An 18,249-nucleotide genomic window follows, 5' to 3' on the forward strand; every position below is an offset into this window, starting at 1 on the left:
TTGCAGTCGGTCTGCTGGGTTGGGCAGCTGCACCAGAGCCTAGGGCCAGGGGGCAGGGACTCTGCTCTGTGCCCACACCCGGTGCTTGGTGGGAGGCCGGCACCCCGAGCCGTGACCCGTGACCGCTCTCTCGCACGTCCAGGAACTTCTGAGCCATTCCACTGATCGGCCTGAGAGGCAGCAGCTCAAAGAAGCACTGGAAGCCATGCAGGTGGGTGGGTAAACTGAGGCAGGGGAGGGGCCCGTCCAACCTGGGGCTTCACATACCAAGTCTGTTCTTTGACTGGAGTTGGGCTCACTCACAAGCCTTGTTCTGTGACCAGAGATGGAGCTTTTCCTGGAAAGACAAGAGGCAGAGCAGGGGGAGGGGGGTGGTGAGACCCACCCATGGGCAGGGAGGGGGGTGGAGGGAGCTTCAGGCACTCGCCCCAAGGGTCCAGATCCCTCGCCTTGCCCGGCCCACGGTGCCTTCCCTGGGCCTCCCTTCCTCCTGCCTTCCCGACCGTCCATCAGGGCCGTTGCCAGTTCCCAGGCACGGACTCGGTCTGGGCCATCTGGGCTGCCCACTGCCCGGTCCTGTGGCCTTGGCTTCTGAAATGCCCTTTCCGCCCAGCCGCACCTCCTCCCCCTCCTGCTTGTCCATTGGAAGCCCACTGTGCAGTAAGTCCCCGGCAGGAGAGCTCAGCTCATGCCATCCCCTTGCTCAAAACCCTTCTATGGCTCCCCACTGCCCGCTGAGTCAGGCTCCGGCTCCACGTCTGGGCATGCCTGGCTTTGCAGCTGTATTTGCCACTGATGCCTGAAATTCCAGATGAGCTTGGCCACTCCCAGGCCAAAATGATGTTCCCCGTCGTCTTCTATCTCCGTTGGCTCAGGCTGGACCTCCTCCTTGTCCCCTGGCTATGGCCTCTACATCCTTAGTCTTGCAAGGTGACACTTCCCAGGAAGACTGCCACCCCCCACGGTTCTGACCCCGGGGATGGCTGTCCCCCCTTTTGTGCCCGTTGCTCCCAGTCATGCTCACCTGGGTCCCCAGGCCTAGCACAATGCCCAGCATGGGGTGGGTCCCCTCAGCACGGAGGCTGGGCAGAGGGAGGGCCATGCCCCCAGTGCCTCCCAGGGCGCAAACCTGACATCTGTCTCCTTTGGGCTTTGGGCTTCCTTTCTCCTTCCTCAAGGACCCGCTTGGAAGAGCTCCTTCCAGAAGGCAGGGGTCCGTCCCCTGACCCTTGGGTGGTCTGTGCTGGGGGGGGTGTCACTCATGAGCCAGGCCTGTCCTGTAACCTTTCTGCCTTGAGGTCTCAGGTTCTGCCCCGCCAGTGGGCTCCTTGTAGGAACGGGCAGGGGTGCCGGAGGGGAGGCTGGAGCCGACTCAGGGATTCCACCCGAGGCAGCCTGTCCTCCTTGGGTCTCCGGCCCTGGCCAGTGCCGGCTGCCGGCTGCCCGACTGCAGCGGACACTGCCCCCTGGCGGCCAGCGGGAGGGCAGCAGCACGTGGACGGCCAGAGCTGGAGCGGCTGTGGGGGAGCTGGGGCCTGCCGCGCGCCCACTTCCCCAGGGCCAAGGAGCAGGCCGGTCAAGTCTGGCTCGCTGACTGTTTCCAGTTAGTCTGAGCTAGAAGGGGGTCGAGTGACAGGGCAGAGAGACACTGTCCTAGGAGGCAGGGACTTGGGGTTCTCAGGCCAGGGACATGGGCTGTTGGACGTTGGTTTTACCTCCTTGCCTCAGTTTACTCCTGTGTCACCCCCATGGGGTCACGAAGGCCCAGCAGCTGTGGTGGTTGGTGGCAGGTGCTTTGGAAACGTGGACGAGGGGGCGGGGGGCGGCCCACCAACCCCTCCCCCACCTCGTTGGTTTCAGGACTTGGCGATGTACATAAATGAAGTAAAGCGGGACAAGGAGACTCTGAAGAAAATCAGCGAATTTCAGAGTTGTATAGAAAACTTGGTAAGTGTGGCCGATTCTCCAAGGCGTGGAGACTAATTATGACCATATAGATGCGTTTTAGGAATTGCTTGCACGATCTTGATATAAGGAAGCAGGTGGGTGAACACACTCTGTCCGTCTGTCCGTGCACCCTGCACACTTTGGTCACCCACACGCCCCGTGGGGCACAAAGGTGGCCCGCTTGCTGAGGGGCAGGGTCTGGGGGAGGAATGGTATTGACTTCCCCCTCCCTGGCCTGGACTCTCTTGGGTCCACGAGCCGGCTGTGGCTCCCGGAGGCCCGAGGCACCTTGTCCACCCTCAGCTCCGCTGTCCCCGGGAGGGGCGCAATGTCTGGGAGCGGCCCTCGGCTTCTCCCCTCCCCCCACTTCGTTAGGCAGGGCTGACACCTCACAGGACCCTCTCTCCCGCCTGTTTCATCAGAGGCTCGGCCTTGGGGCGTCGGGGAGCCGCTGTGTCCTGCTGGGAAGTGGAGATGGGCAGCCCGGGAGGCAGACGCTTTGCTTCCTGCCAGCCTGTAGCAGCTTCTCAGACATCTGCCGAATGTTTGTTTTTTTTTAAATGTTTATTTAATTTTGAGAGAGGCAGAGGACTAGTGGGGGAGGGGCAGAGAGAGAGGGAGACACAGAATGGGAAGCAGGCTCCGGGCTCCGAGCTGTCAGCACAGAGCCCCACGCGGGGCGTGAACCCATGAACCAAGAGATCATGACCGGAGCCCAAGTCGGGCGCTTGCTTCACTGACTGAGCCCCCAGGCACGTCGAGATCTGCCGAATGTTAAATGACACTGTTGATGTTTGGAAACAGTCTTTGTTCTGGGGTCTGTTCCGTGCATTATAGCATTTCCAGCAGCCCCGCCTTGTCCAGGCGCCCTGGGTGCCAATAGCACCCCACCCTTGGGGGGGCCCAGACATGGCCGGATGTCCCCTGAGTACGGAGTTCCTCTGGCCGAGAAGCACTTTCACTGTCTTGTCCCTGAAGTAGGCAGAGTCCGGGCGAGTCTGCCGGGGCAAGTCAACACAGATTAGCCCCTAGATGCCCGTTTGCCCCTTCCTCACCCACCAGGCCACCTGACACACGAGTGGTGCGGGAGACGTTCGTGTACAGAGGTTGCTGATTAGCATTATGAAGCGACCCCATTTTTCTGCCTTTTCAGAAAGACAGGAAACTGCCCAAGGGCCGAGCAGGTGAAGGGTAGATGTGCCCCAGCCCGTTGGCAGTGGAGTTAGCGCCCGGTGGGGCCCAAGGCTGTCGGGTCCTCCGCCCCTGTGATCACCAATGTTTTGGGATTTTTTTTTTTTTTAAAGTTTTTACATGTGAGTAGTCGTGTTCCTTAAATAACAAAAATGAAACAGCGGTGCCGAGCAGGTGTGGAGCGTCCCCGTGGGCCGGGTGCGTGTACCCAGCCCTGCGGTCCCCCAAGGCCCCGTCACCAGCAGGTGGGCGTGCTTCTTTGGCTTCGGCACATTAGAGGTGGGACAGGAGCAGGCAGCTGCGCGGGGTGCTCACCCCGCCCTGTGTGACCCCGGAGCTGGGCTCTCAGCCTTGGCCCGGCAGCTCCTGCAGAATTCAGGACACGCAGCGTGAGAACCGTCTGCCACGGCCCCGCCAGCGCGCGGCACACGTCCCCCCTCCCCTCTCCGGTGTGGGTAGACCCTTCCTTTGTGAGCCACGCAGGGAACGTGTCAAGACGCGCCCGCCCCGAATCAAAGCAGAGCGGAGATACAAGCCCAGCGAACGTGAGATCTGAGGTCTTGGCAGAGCAGAGAGGGCTTCAGCGGAAGCGGCAGGCCCGCCGCCCGGCCAGCCCCGTCTGATAGGCACTGTTTGTTCTCTTCGGCCCCGCTTCTCTGGCCCTTCCTTCCAGGGCCCCGCTCCGCGCCGCACACAACAGGGGCCTGTTCCCGCTGCCCCGACGAGGCCGTCAGTCGCTCCTTGTTCCCGCCGTGCTGCAGGGAGTGCTCCTCGGGGCTGGGGCAGGGCCCAGCCCTCCCCGTCCTGCGCGCCAGCTGGGAGGCACGGCCTCGCTTCCCTCCCTTCTGCCATCCGTGCCGGTGGGAAGCCGGCCCGCCTGGGCGCCGAGGCTCACAGCCTCGCCCTCTCTTTCCAGCAAGTGAAACTGGAGGAATATGGGAGGCCGAAGATTGACGGGGAGCTGAAGGTCCGGTCCATAGTCAACCACACCAAGCAGGACAGGTGAGCGGGCCGGCGGCCCCGGGCTGGATGGCAGCGCGTTGTGGGTGGGCACTGGCTCCCCACCGGCCTGGAAGCAGCTTTTCCCGTGGAAAGCTGGGTGCCCGCTCAGGCCTGTGTCCTTGGCAGGCACTGGGCTGGGCAAGGGGGCAGCCAGAGGCCCCGGCGCCCTGAGACAGGTGGTGCGGCCCCCTGAGCTCTGCTGCGGGACGGCAGGCAGCCTCCAGATGAGCTTAGCTCGGCCCCTGCTTGCTCAGAGCCCTGCACATACACCACCCCTGTGCGAGGCCTGGGGCTGGGGCTGCGGGCAGAGTAGATAGGGGTCCTGCCCCCACAAGGCTTCCAGTCTAGTGGAAGATGAGGCGTGGGGGCATGAGGGGCCCATATGAGGCTTGGACCATGGGGGTAGGTAGCCAAGGAGGGCTTCCTGGAGGAGTTTTATGGAGAAACTGAGACCTGCCGGTGGGGGGAGGCCGGGGGCCCTGTCAGAGTTGGCAGGTGAGCCAGGTGTAGGGGTGGGGCTCTGGCTCTGTGAGAGATCAGCCCTCCTTAAAAAAAAATTATTTATTTATTTATTTTTTATTTCTGAGAGAGAGTGTGAGCAGGGGAGGGTCAGAGAGAGAGGGAGACACAGAATCTGAAACAGGCTCCAGGCTCAGAGCTGTCAGCAAAGAGCCCGACGCGGGGCTCAAACCCACAAACTGTGAGATCATGACCTGAGCTGAAGTCGGACGCTTAACCGACTGAGCCACCAGGTGCCCCATGGGATCAGCCCTCCTGATGCCCACCCTAGGCACGCGCCGGCCGTCCCAGGGCCTCAGAGCACAGGGCGCTGGCCGCGCTGACGGGGCCCCTGGCCGCACTGCTGGGCCAGGTACTTGTTCCTGTTTGACAAGGTGGTCATCGTGTGCAAGAGGAGGGGCTACAGCTATGAGCTGAAGGAGGTCATCGAGCTGCTGTTCCATAAGATGACCGACGACCCCATGAACAACAAGGACGTCAAGAAGGTGGGCCCTGGGCTGCCTGGTGGCGGTGGCCGGCACCTCCTGGGCTGAGGGAGGGGTCGTGGGGAGGCCTTGAGAACAGGCTGCTGACCGGACTGGGTGGCCCTGCAGTGTGGACGTGGGCTTCCCTTCTGTCACCCTCTTGACACTGACTTGTGTTGACAGCATGCTCACTCTGTGCCTAGCCCCGCACTTCCCTGGCCTGCGTCTGACTTTTCTCTGGGGGTAGACACCCCTGGGGTCATGGTTCCCAGGTGAGGGAAATGCGGAGGGGCTCTGGAGAGAGCCAAGCTTTAGACCATGGCCGTCTGACTCCAGCCCACCTTCCCGCCTGCAGTAAGCAGGCCTTCCCTTTGGAGGAGGGCCCTGGGTGGGCCTCGCTGTGGGTCCTTAGACCCCAAGGACCGACCAACTGGGGGGTGGGGCCACTAGGGGCAGGGGCATGACTGCTGGAAGATGGGACCCTGACTGCCCGGGGTCAGGCATAGCTGCTGGGGGTGGGGCCTTGGCAGCTAGGGGCGGGTGTGTCTGCTGGGGGGTGGGGCTGACTGGTGGGGGCGTGGCATGGCGGCTGGGGGTGGGGCCTTGGCAGCTAGGGGCGGGTGTGTCTGCTGGGGGGTGGGGCTGACTGGTGGGGGCGTGGCATGGCTTCTAGGGGTGGAGCCATGGCTGCTGGGGGGTGGGGCTGGGACTTCTGGGGGCGGAGCTGTGAGGGCTTGGGGTGGGGCCGTTACTCCCGGAGGGTGGAGCAGTGACTGCTGCTGAGGGTGGGGGTAAGACTGTTAGGGGCGAGGCCGTGACAGCGGGGGGGTGGGGCTCTGACTGCTGGGGGGTGGGGCTGGGACTACTGGGGGCGAGGCCGTGGCTGCTGGGGGCGGGGCTGCCACGCCCTCTGGTTCAGTCTGGTTCAGAGGCTGCTGCATTCAGTGTTTGAGCACCTGCCCTGTGCATCCCTGGCTAGATCTGCGGGCCAAGAGCCAATGTGCTAAAAATCCCAGACTCTGGACTTCAGGGCTTGCACTACAGAATGCAGCTAACCATCTGGAGGGGCTATCCGGGCTAACCCACTCAACCCCACCCAATGTCTGAAACAGTTCCCAGACTCCAGGCTGAAATCACAGTCCCGGGGTCCCAGCCCCTGGCACCCCTCCTCTGGGAGGCAGGCTGTTGCCCTTGGTGGTGGCAGGGCAGCCCAGGGCCAGTCTGTGTCTCTTAATCACCTGTCTCCCCTTTTCTTCCCCTCTCCTCATGCTTCCTAGTCTCACGGGAAAATGGTAAGCACCTGGACCCTCCTTCTTTGCCAGCCAGCCCCTCCTCTCTGAGCCTGAGGAGGGGTAGTGCCCCACGAGGGACCGAGTAGGGCCAGGCTCCCGGCTTCCTTCCTCCATCCTGCCCCCGTCCTGCCCTCGGTGGTGTCTTCATCAGGAAGGTGGTGTGCCTTCACGATAAAGAATGCCATCACATAGGGTGGGAAGGAAGGGCCCCTGCCTGCCCCAGCCCCGCCCACTCCCAGTCCCTCCAGGTGAAGGACCCCAGGCGGGTCTCAGTGGGCGGGGCATTTGTGTGTCCTCACTGTGCCATCCTCCATCTGCCCTATTTTCTTCCCTCCTCCTCCTCCCTTCCTCCTCTGCTTCCTTCCCTTCCCACCCCACTCCCCCCTTCCTTCTCTGTCTCCTCCTTCCCTGTCTCCTCCCTCCCTCATTTCTCTCTCCCTTCATCTTTTCTAACATAAACGGGCTCAGACTTTCCACACTCTTTCTGGGCCTCTTAGGGAGCCCCCAGAGATGGCCAGGCCTGGTGGGTGGTCAGGGCAGCTGTGGGCTGGCTCTGCTGTCAGGGCCTCCCAGCCGCAGCCTTCTCCAGCCTTTTGTTTTGTTTGGTTTCTGTTTTACTTCAGAGCAGCGAGTTTTTGAGCATCACATTTAGGAATTGAAAGTGGGTGGGCCAGTTCTGAGCACAGGCTCCCTGGGGACCCGGCTCCAGCATTAGAGGCGGCTCTGGCTGAACCCGCAGAGAGTTCAGTTGAGGGCACACCTCGGAGGGGGTAGAAGAGGGGTCCCGGGACATCTTGTTGGAGGCGTGCACACGTGCCCGCACATACATGCACATGCGTGTGCCCGTGCGGACACAGGCATGAGTGTGCCATGCACACACCGTGCATGTGTCCTTGTGCCCAAGCCCATGCCCATTGTGAGCGTGTCCCTGTCCCCTCCCACAGTGGTCCTACGGCTTCTATTTAATCCACCTCCAAGGAAAGCAGGGCTTCCAGTTTTTCTGCAAGACGGAAGACATGAAACGGAAGTGGATGGAGCAGTTTGAGATGGCCATGTGAGTTCAAGGGCAGCCACGGCGAGTGGGGCGTGGGAGCCCCGGGTGGACTTTATCCAGGACCCCCTCAGACAGGGGGTATTTCAAACGCCCAGGGACTGGGACAGGCTCTGTCACCCCAAGACCCCAGGCGCACCTCGGTAGCACCCCAGCTGTGTTATACTCTGCCTGAGGCCCCTGAGGCTGAGGCTGAGCCTGGCACGCATGCCCAGAGAGCAGTGGGCGGCTTCAGTGCCAGTTGGACCCCCGGTAATCTGTGTCCTCAGGGCCTTACAGGCTAGTGGGTGTTTGCTTTTTTGTGAAAGCACAGGGCTCCTTTTCCATGAAATCGAGAAGGAGCCTCAATACATCCAGCAGAGAATGGTGACCAGTAGGGTCCCCAGACCCACGAGGCCTTGAGGCCAGAGTGGCAGGGTCCTTCTGACCTGGGTCCTGCAGAGGGGCAGGCTGGGGCCCTGGACAGGTGCGCTCCCCGCCCCCCCCCCCGGTAGGTAGCTTCCGGTTCGTCTCTGCCTCTGGCCTTCCTAGCCGTGCCACATCCCGTCTGCACTTGGGTCAGTGTGCCGTTTAGGTTTTCCACTTGAGGTTTGTGTGCAGCGAGGCCCCTAAGCGTTCGTTAGCTGAGTTGTTTCAGATCCCGCACCTGCCTGCAGACCCTCAGACATGGCCCCTTACCTTCTCCCAGAGGCCCTCCGGCCAGCGTGGCACCACTTAAAGCCCCCGCCCAGATCCTCGTTCTGCATGGGGTGTCAGGGCCGATCCTGGCTGTGAGTCTTGGCCCCCGCTCCTGACCTGGCCAGTCCCCACGTACACACTGACTCTGGGGAGCTCAGGGAGCCCCGCCCTCGTTCCCCCGACAGGTCAAACATCAGGCCAGACAAAGCCAACGCCAACCACCACAGCTTCCAGATGTACACTTTTGACAAGACCACCAACTGCAAAGCCTGCAGGATGTTCCTCAGGTGAGGCCCCGGCCCCAGCCCCTACCCGCCCGCCTGCGCCCCTGCCCCAGCCCCTACCTGCCCTCCCACCCCCAGCCCACTTTCAGGGGAGTGTCTGTCCTATGTCCCATCACCCTGACCACCTGCCCCTCACCAGGACAGAGCTGTGCTGGGCCCAGAGGGGCCGGGGAGTGTCCCTTCAGTGTCATGAGATTCGTCCATCAGGTGTTTGGATGTAGCCAGAGGGGACGTGACTGTCCCTGTGGGTGCCTGGGGCCTGCTACACAATGTGGCAGAGCAAGACCAGAGGCTGCCTGGGCGGGGAGCCAGCACCAGGCTGCATCTTCGGGCGGGGGTCTTGGAGGCCTGGGGTGTTGAGGGACGATGGGGGATCCAAGGAGCGGACGGCAAGGCAGGCCTGGTGGTCTTTGGGCCTTGCCCTTGGCACCGTGTCTGACTCCCATCCCACCCTCCCCCGGGCAGGGGTACCTTCTACCAGGGCTACCTGTGCACCAAGTGTGGCGTCGGGGCGCACAAGGAGTGTCTGGAAGTGACACCTCCCTGCAAGATCAGTGAGTACCGCCCCCTGCCCAGCCCCGCCCCGCCCACAGCACCCAGGCCTCAGGAGCTGGTCCTTGGCGCCCCCCCCCCCGACCTCCCGCCTGCTCCCACCTAAGGGTCTCATGGCCAACGGCTGCCCTGGCTCCTCCCTCCTGGCCCAGGCCGTCTTCACATATTCTCCTTTACTACCACGGGGACCCCGTGGGCCTGGGACCGGATGAGAAAACCAAGACTCAGAGAGGACAGGACACCTGCCCCAGGTCATGCCGTATCAAGAGGCACAGCGGGTGGGGCGTCCCCTTCCAGAACCTTCTCTCCTGGGGTACTCCGGCATTTCTCTCTGCCTCTTTACATGCCCTGCCCCACTCGCTTAAAACTTGGAGACTCTCTACCCCAAAACGGGCACAGAACATTCTTGGCAGGTGCGTGGAGGTTTTCGATCACAGAGGAACGTGGTCGTGATTGTCCCTTATGCCTGGTTCTCCTGTACGCGGAGAGGACTGGCATTCTGCAGCCACAGCTGCAGACCGTCGGCAGGTGGTTTACACGCACGCGTGTGCATACATACGCACAGCACCTACAGCACTCTCGTTCTCTGCCGGCCCGTTGGTCAGCAGGGAGCCTTAGGCTCAGGGAGGGGAAGGGACCTGGGCCTGCCGGGCTCCTGTGGGCGGCGGATTTCAGGGAGTTCCGAGCCTGCGGCAGCTGAAGGCTTCAGAGCCACCCCAGGCAGGGCTGGCCGAGCACCAAACTGAGTGGGAAACAGGCATCGAGCCTTCATCCTGCAGCACCAGCCTGGGTGAGCTCTGCTCCCGGAACTTCACATGGGCACCCCAGATCCTCCCACACCCCCCTGAGGCGGTCTGTCTCACTGCGTCCACACTCGGGCAAGCTGTGCTCAGAGTTGGGATTAACTCACTCCAGGGAGATGGAAAAATTATCAGGGATGCTTGTCATTGACACACCACCGCCCAGAGTGGAAGATTTGGTCCATTTTTCATTTACTGGGACAGCTGGCCTGGCACCCTGACCTGGGAGGAGGGCCAGACGGGTCAGGCAGACTTGTCGCATGGCCAGTCGCATGGCCAGTCTGCCCCGCGAGCCTCTGGGCCAGACGCTGTGGCCACAGCCCACAGTCACCAACTGCTTTTCAGCTTTGCCTCTGCATACTGCCCTCTGGTGGCAGCCTGTCCCTCACATTAGGCGACGGGACAGTTCTTGTGTTCTGGCTTTTTTTTTTTCCTGAGCCTACAAGTAATATATTCACTTACCAAAGATTTGGGGGGAGACGGGGGAGGGAGAGAAAAAATGCAATAAAAAGAAAATAAATATCACCCTTGAACTTATCAAGAAATAACCAAAGGTGATATTTTAATATACTATTTCCTTCTAAGGTTTCTGATTTAAAATGAAACTTTCTGGGTTTTTAGTCCCCTGGTTTCCCATAGAAAACGTGGGAAAAGTAGTGAAGGGTAAAGCAGAAGACAGACCACTCATGACCCAGCCGGGCAGGCCGCTGTTCGTGGACGCCTCTCCCCTCTGCAGGAGCACGACCGCCCGCCCGCCCAGTCTCTTCTTACATCTGGGTGTTTTCGTTATGCCTGTAGTTGGTGTGTCACCAGACGGGCAATTTCCTATCTTTTCAAGTCCAGGTTCTCATGAGCGCCCCCCACATGTCATTAAAAGCCTGCGGTGGACACCTGGTTTTATTCCGGAGAGTTCTGAGCTGGGCCAGCACTCAAGCCTTTCGTACTGGGCGCGGGCTCTGGACAGGACCCCTTGGACTTCACCGGCTCTAGCTCCAGGCTGTGCCCGTGACCCGAGGAAAGGCAGATTAAGTCTTGGTTGCCCCCGGGGCCAGGATGACAGAACGGTGCTGGCCGTCCGCAGAAAGCCTCTCCTGTGGGAAGCTGGCATCTTCCGTGTGGGTGCCAGCTACGTCACCCGCTCCTCCCCGTCAGACGCCCGCTGGGCCTGCTCTGCTGGGGCCGTTGGAGACTGTCCAGAGCAGTCTGCCCCTGTGCGTGTCGGATGGTGTTGAGGTCACATTAGCCCCGCACGTTAGGTGTCGTGGTCTTGCTTTGTCCGGTGGTGCACTGGCAGCCCAGCTAGCCAGATGGCTGGGGCCCAGCCTGGCACTGTCTCCTCCCCTCGGGCCACCCCGGGGCAGGCGGAAAGGGCCCTGGGAATATCTGCCTTCTGTCTGACAGGCCTGGGAGTGAGCGTGCCGGCCGCTAGGCACGCGCGTACTGACACCTCTCGTCCCTCGCCGTGGCGGCCATCACTGATCGGTTGTGGGAACTTTGCCTCCGAGCCCAGGTGTGCCCCAGGGGCTCAGGCAGCTGCGGCCGTTGGAGCAGACCTGGCCCGTGCAGGAAATCCATCTGCCAGGCCGGGGTCCCCCCAGGGCCCCTAAAGCCAGAGCTCAGAATTCACCAGCAGAAGCAATTGAGAGACATGTGTAGTCACCAGCTGTGCATGTCCGTGACCCACATCTGCAATGAATGGCCTTGACCTTTGCCTCGCTTACCCACTTAGGCACCCCCGGAAGCTCCTGCCATGCGGGCGGGAGCCCCCCGGTCCTCGGTGCTGGTGGCTGGTCTGCTAACGCCTCCCCTGCTTCCTTTTCAGGTTCTCCTGCAGACCTGGTGAGTGCTCCCGACGGTTCTCTTCCCGCTGCTCCGCACCCCACACGGCCCGTGTGCCCGAGCCCAGAACTCCCTGCCCTTCCTGATCTCACCCCTCCTGGGGCCACACCGGCTAGCACACAGGCCACTGTTGGTCACCGGGGGCCTTTGATTTCCTCCGTGGGTCCCCGGGCAGAGCCAGCTGGAGGCCCCTACAGCCATCGCCCTGCCTGGGCTGCCCCCAGGCTCTGCCAGCCCGGTGGCTTGTGGGAGCCCAGCTCCGTGACATGTGTCCACCCACCTGCCCCCCATCCTGCTGCGGCTCAGAGCCCTCTGTCCAGTTGACTCAGGGATGACGTCCCTGAATTCACTTATGGAGTGTAGACATCACATCTTGCCCACCTTGCGGAATCTGGTCAAATGAACTAGCACTTGGGCGGTGCTTCCTAGGCCTTGTGTGGGGTACAAAAATGCCCTCATGGAGGAGGAAAGACTTAGCATTTAGTCACACGCAGCGGGACATGTCCCAGAGAGAGATGACAAGCTCCAGGCTCAGAGCAGGGAGGCCCTGGCGTGCTCAGGGCAGGCTTCCTGGAGGAGGCGGGAATTAATGCCCAGGGATGGGAGAGGAAGGGATGGATGTCCCAGGGCCGTGGAAGGGCACAGCGGTGGAAGGTGTAGGCGAGAACGGGTGGGGGGGTGTTGTCACATAGTGAAGCAGTGTCACAAGCACCTGTGGGAGTCTGCGATGTGTCCCTCTCCCCACCCCCCCCACCCCCGCTTCCTGCCTCGACCCTTCCCTCTGGGAGTGTGGGGGGCAGGGGGTGGCGCTGCTCGGCCGCCCTCTCTGATCACTGTGGTTTGCCCTTGCCTTCACAGGACGCCTCAGGAGCAGGACCGGGTGAGTCCGTGGGGCCCGGGCCCTGTCAGCCACCGTCCGTGCCAGCCGTCACTCTGGGAGCCACGCCGCGGTGGCCTCCCAGCCTCACCCAGCCTGGCCCGGCCTCCCGGGCTCCGGGCTCCCTCTCCGCGCATAACTGTATCCCGCTGATCGTTCCTGACGAGCCGCAGGCTGCAGGCAGGGCCCAGCGCGCACAGGGGGGTCAGGGCCCGGTTGGAGGGTTGGGCTGCAGCCAGAGACCCCGCCTGTGCACGGTGGGCGTCACAGCACCTCGGCTGTCACTTGGCCTGGTCCCCACGTCCTCATTCCCCCTGCTTGCGCTGCGTGGTAGGATTGTGGCTTCTAACCGTCGAGGGTGGAAGCCGTGAGGGGCAGGCTGCCAGCCAGGACCAAGTTGCTGAGCGGGGGGCCCCCTCCTGCCCTGTACCCGCAGGTCCCAAGATGGTGGCCGTGCAGAATTACCATGGCAACCCTGCTCCCCCCGGGAAGCCAGTGCTGACCTTCCAGACGGGCGATGTGATCGAGCTGCTGAGGGGCGACCCTGAGTCTCAGTGGTGGGAGGTGGGTGCTGGGGGCCGGGAGGGGGGTCGGAGCCCCCTGGGGCAGGCGTACAGAGTCCCGTCCCCGTGCAGGGGCAGGTGTGGGGGTGAGGGACCGTCCCGGGGGGAGGGAAGTGGGCTGTCAGCCGGCCCTCTGTGCCCTTCAGGGCAGGAGCTCTGGGGGTCTCCCCAGCCCTGTTTGCTCTCACAGGAAGGGGGTGCCATGTCCCCTCCCGTGTGCCCCCTGCAGGGGTGTGTCCCGCACACCCTCCCGCCCCAGCTCGGCCCAGCACTGTTATTATGGGGACAGCCTGGTACCCGTCGAGCTCAGCCCTGGGGGGGACACCATGACTGAGACGCTCCTGCCACCTTCCCCCAAGAAGTGCCATCTGGTGGAGCAGAGACAGACACGGACACGGTGTCCCCCAACGCTTCACAGCTCTGAGCCACAAAACTGACAGTTCTGGTTAAAAGGTCCTCAAAGGTGGAGCTTTCTGCGCCCATCCGCCCCAGGGCCCAGGGGAGCCCGAGACCCACAGAGGTCGGCATGGTGCCACAGGAGCTCGGGGGACTCAGCCCCACCCGGGCCACCAGGGGTGACCGAGCCCTGCTTAGAGCAAATGTTTGTTAATGTCCCCATTACTCTCATTGCTGTCCGTGTTTTGTGATGGTCCGTGTCACTACACACGTACTTATGAATTTATTGTACTAGACCGTGCCTTCACAGAAATGCAGGTTAAAAGGTGCAGAAGGGTGTCTGCAGTATAAAGTCTCTGCCACACTCTGACCCCAGCTGCCCAGTTCTTGGGCCCATGTGTCACCAGAGCCATCCGTTCTGGGTGGACTTGCAGGGGGCTCTGCTCCCCCGTGTGACGGGGGAGGCAAGGCAGAGCTGCCTGAGGACTTTGGGAATCTGTTCCAGGCAGACGGGAGAGCAAAAGCCGGCCCTCGGCCCCTGCAGACTCCTGGGCAGTGTCTGCCTTCTACCAGATGCACCAGGGGGTGGGGCTCTAGCCCTCAATTCTGGGCCTCAGCGTTCCCATCTGGGAAGTGGGGCATCACGCTCTTTCCTGCCCAGCGGTCGTGAGGTCGGCTGAGGCTACAGCATGGAGTAGTGCCAACACACACTCTTCTTAGGAACTGCCCTCACCGCGTCCTTGGGATGAGCCGCCCACCCTCACTCCCTCTGGCCAGGCCCAGCCCCCATCACCTGTCTCCTTCCAGGGTCGGCTGGTGCAGACCAGGAAGTCAGGCTACTTTCCTAGCTCGTCCGTGAAGCCCTGCCCTGTGGATGGAAGGGTGAGCACTTGCGCAGAAGCCTCTAGAACTCTGTGGCTAAGAGCCTGGGGGCTCTGTGGGCTCTCTCCTCCCTTGGGGTGTCCGGGCTCGTTCAGGACACCCTTGCTAAGTGGCAATTGTGAGCTGGCCCCAGAGTTGGGGGGCTGTGCCCAGAGAGCAGATGGGGTGGGGCCAGGGTGCTGCATTTCTTGTGGTTTTAGAAACACAAAAACAGGCATTTCTGCAGCAGTCGTGATGCACAAAAGACCAAAAAGATTGCCTTTCTCCAAATTCGGGGGCTCTGTAAGTCTTCCGGGGACTGTTGTACGGCCCCCAGGGAGGAGACTCCCCAGACGACAGAGTTCAGAGCCGGACTCTGTGATGATTGGGGAAAGGGTAGTGTGGCCTTTCCTTTGGCCAAGTGATGTCAATCAAGTCTTTCTCCTTTCTCTGCCACAAAAGGCATCATGCAATCAGCCTTCAATAATTCAATTATCTCCACCCCCCAAAAAAAGGCATTTTATTCATTTATGTATTCATTCATTCAGGTATGTATGTATTTATTCATTTTTAGAGAAAAAGAGCAAGCAGGGGAGGGGGCAGAGAGAGACAGAGCATCTCAGGCAGGTTCCACACTCAGCGTGGAGCTAGACACAGGGCTTGATCCCACAGTCCGAGGATCATGACCTGAGCTGAAATCAAGAGTCGGACACTCAACTGACTGAGCCCCCCAGACGCGCCCCCCCCAAGAAAAAGGCATTTAAAAGGTGCAAGAGGGAAGTTTCTCCAGAGGGAGCAGGAGGCAGGTCCAGACAGCACAGGAGCCCTGCTATGGCCTTCAGGCCCCGCATTGGGCCTCAGTTTCCCCATCTGCATGGTGAAGGGCCTTGCCCACCCTGTGGCAAAGTGAGGGGGGCCCAGTCAGGGGTCTTGGGCTGCCCGGCCTGTGTGTTGCCTGCCGCCTGGACACCTACCCTTGGGGCTGTGAGCCCCTGTGTGACAGAGAACTCTCACTCTGGGGTGTGCCCCGGTCACTGCCCTGGTCTCTCGTCACCCCCTTCCTGGGGGATAAGTGCCCTGTCGGGTTGGTTGCTGTTCATTCAGTCGATCATACATTCATTCAGTCAGTCAAAACCCCTGAGCATCTACTCAGGGACAGTGAGTCCCGGCCGCTGCCCTTAGGGACGTCCCCGTCCAGTGGCTCTGGGGCTGAGTCCTCAGACTCCCTGGTAGCCAGTGTCGGGTCCCTGATGACAAGCCCCCTCGGGCCCCACTCAGGGAGCCCCCAGGGACACATTAATGTGTATGTTCTCTCCCACCAGCCACCCGTCAGCCGGCCGCCCTCGCGGGAGATTGACTATGCGGAATACCCCTGGTGAGTGGGTCAGCCGCGGTGGCCTCCAGCCCCGCCCACGAGGGGGGCCCAGGGTGGCTGAGGCCTCGCTGGCCGTGTCTGGGAGCCTGGGGGTGTCTTCCAGACCCCAAGACTGGGGTTTCCTCACAGCCAAAACAGGTCATCACATTCAATTCACTTGGGAGAACGAAGCTCTTTTTTTTGTTTACATGAGTTTAATGGTGCTTCCTCATGGAAAGTATATAAAAGCGGTACATTTAAGGCCAGATTTATAATTGCACATTAATCCGTGTTGTTGCTCCGTGAGATCACAGGGCTGTTCGCACTGACGAAAGCATGAAGGTGGGTTTTCTAGGAATGGGTCACAGACCCCAGTCGGCCTTGGGGTCCAGCTTGTATCGCTCTGCCTGCTGGGCCCTCCGGGCGCAGCCTCAGTGGTAGTGGGTCCCTGTGCGCCGCGCCCTGAGGTGGCCCCAGAGCAGTGGGCAAACCTCTACCCCAGGAACGTCTGGCCTTGGGGCTTGCGTTCGGGGCTCACCCCGCGTGCCCAGCGGCGTGACGCGTGCAAGCTCGGTGTCCCAGCCTCCTCTGCACGCGGTGTGGCCTCTTCCTCTGCATCTGAGATGCTGCGGTCCACCCCACACGCGAGCTTTTATTTACTACCGCGCTTTCAACGACGAAAACCGAGAGATGTGCGCTAATGTGCGTTGAGCGCCTCTTGCGGGCCGGGTTCTGCGGAAACCCCTTGGGGCCGGGCTGGGGTCTGGGGGCCGGATCCCTCCCCACGACGGTCTCCCCGCCCCCCACGCGAGCCCCTCCCGCAGGACGGGCTCCTGACGCAGGTCAGCGCCGCCGCAGAGGCCAGGGCGTCCTGGACTGTCGCCGTGTTCACCGCCCACTTCGTCCCGCCCGCTAGGTTCGCGGGCAACATGGAGAGACAGCAGACGGACAACCTGCTGAAATCGCACACCAGCGGGACCTACCTGATCAGGGAGCGGCCGGCCGAGGCGGAGCGCTTCGCCATAAGCATCAAGTACGTGGTGGCCCCGGGACGTGTGTGACGACGTCCAGCCCGAAGCCGCCCCGTGGGCTCCGTCCCCTGTTAAGAATGCAGGGACCACACAAGCTCAGGTGTCAGAGCCGGGCAGGGACGCCATACAAGGTCGGGGTCTTCCCGGCACCAGGGGCTTCGGGGAGAATGGGAAGGTCACACCCCTGTGGCCTTGTGGCCTCAGCCTTTGTCCCGGGGTCCTCCTGCCCAGCAGCTGCCCCCGCCCCTTCAGGAGACAGAGCCTGACTGCTGGGTGGTCCCATTGGCTGAGGACCCCCGACCGCCCGCAGGCCAGCAAATAGAGGGGTCTGCCGTGGTGACCCTCAAGGTCCTGCCTGCTTCATCTGCTGCCCCACAGGGTGGCCCGTGTCCAGGGGCAGGCCCCTCCCAGCCTCACCCCCCAGCGTTGGCTCGCCCCTTCCTCTGTGTCACCGCTTTCCTGCACCCGGTGGGGACCGAGATCCCGGGCGCCTGAGGTGCCGGCCCTCACATGCGGTCGACAGGCACGCCTGTGTGTGCGCACGTGTGTGAGAATGCCCCTCCCCCCCGTTCTAAGTCCAAGAGAGATGGTGTGTGGGTACCTCCGCTCATCCAGGGCCGGAGTCCCCAGGTACAGATGGGGGCTGAAGACCCCCAGAGGTGGGAGTGCTGGAGGCGCAGCCTTTCCAGGGCGCCCACAACTGCCTGGAGCCCGAAACCAGCCTGCTGGCTCTTGAGAACAAAGACCAGCATTAGGAGGGACAGATGTCCAGTGAAACGGGTAGACATGGCCCAGGTCACCCACTAGGCAGAGCCTGCTCCCCAGCTGAGGTTGCCACATACCTGCAGTGGCCGAGGGGAGCCTCGTGAGGTGTGACAGTGCGGTGGGGTGGTAATGGGCTCATGAGGGCCCAGGGAGGCAGTGGGGTGGCAGGTCTGCAGTGGAGGTGACAGACACATCACTCGCCAGGTAGGAGTCCACCTAGCACCTTGTGTGCCCGGCTCACAGGGCTCCCCCGTGGGGCTGAGAGCGGCCCAGGGAGCTGGGGTGGGCTGAGCATGTGTGGGCAACTTTAAATCCTTGAGGAACGGCGGGCGGTGTGCAAAGGCCCCACGGGAGGGGACGCTGGCCAGCCGGCACCTGGTTATTTGCCAGTTGTTCATTTGCTTACCTGGTTTCCAGTTGTTCAACCAGCCTGACATTCTCGGAATGTCCCATCTGGCTGTGGCTTGTGAGGTTTTAAATATTCAGTTTATGTAGACGTATGCGTGGGGAGTCTTGCTGAGGGCTTTTGCTCTGTAGCGATGTTGGTGTGTTTCCTCGTGATGTCGTCTGGAGGGGGGGACGCTCCAGCAGAATCACACTGGAACTGAGACCTGAGGACGCGGGCTCAGGGGGTGAGGATGGCGGGAGGGTGAGCCTTCCCGGCAGAGGGGCAGCTCCGTCTGGGGAGCCCGTCGGCTGGAGTGGAGGGTGCGGAGGAGAATGTTCAGTGGCATCAGGGCTGGGCGGGGTTGCTCCCCTGGGGCCTCCGGGGCCATGGGCAAT

At 61.9% G+C, this 18,249-nt stretch overlaps 1 protein-coding gene across 4 annotated transcripts in view; it reads left to right on the top strand.

The window, feature by feature from the left end:
* The window catches only part of VAV2 (vav guanine nucleotide exchange factor 2), a 146,514-nt gene that overhangs the window by 121,341 nt on the left and 6,924 nt on the right, over positions 1 to 18,249 (top strand). For all 4 annotated transcript variants that reach the window (XM_039255166.1, XM_039255164.1, XM_039255165.1 and 1 more), the window contains 13 exons: positions 143 to 211; positions 1,861 to 1,947; positions 4,055 to 4,140; positions 5,012 to 5,144; positions 7,360 to 7,469; positions 8,330 to 8,431; positions 8,894 to 8,982; positions 11,603 to 11,619; positions 12,478 to 12,499; positions 12,933 to 13,060; positions 14,263 to 14,337; positions 15,639 to 15,691; positions 16,587 to 16,703. In XM_039255166.1, coding sequence (XP_039111097.1) covers positions 143 to 211; positions 1,861 to 1,947; positions 4,055 to 4,140; positions 5,012 to 5,144; positions 7,360 to 7,469; positions 8,330 to 8,431; positions 8,894 to 8,982; positions 11,603 to 11,619; positions 12,478 to 12,499; positions 12,933 to 13,060; positions 14,263 to 14,337; positions 15,639 to 15,691; positions 16,587 to 16,703 — 1,088 coding nt within the window. The remainder of the gene's footprint in view (positions 1 to 142; positions 212 to 1,860; positions 1,948 to 4,054; positions 4,141 to 5,011; positions 5,145 to 7,359; positions 7,470 to 8,329; positions 8,432 to 8,893; positions 8,983 to 11,602; positions 11,620 to 12,477; positions 12,500 to 12,932; positions 13,061 to 14,262; positions 14,338 to 15,638; positions 15,692 to 16,586; positions 16,704 to 18,249) is intronic.

The sequence above is a fragment of the Hyaena hyaena genome, unplaced genomic scaffold (genome assembly GCF_003009895.1).
Source record: "Hyaena hyaena isolate Hyena2069 unplaced genomic scaffold, ASM300989v1 scaffold_511, whole genome shotgun sequence".
NCBI lineage: Eukaryota > Metazoa > Chordata > Mammalia > Carnivora > Hyaenidae > Hyaena > Hyaena hyaena.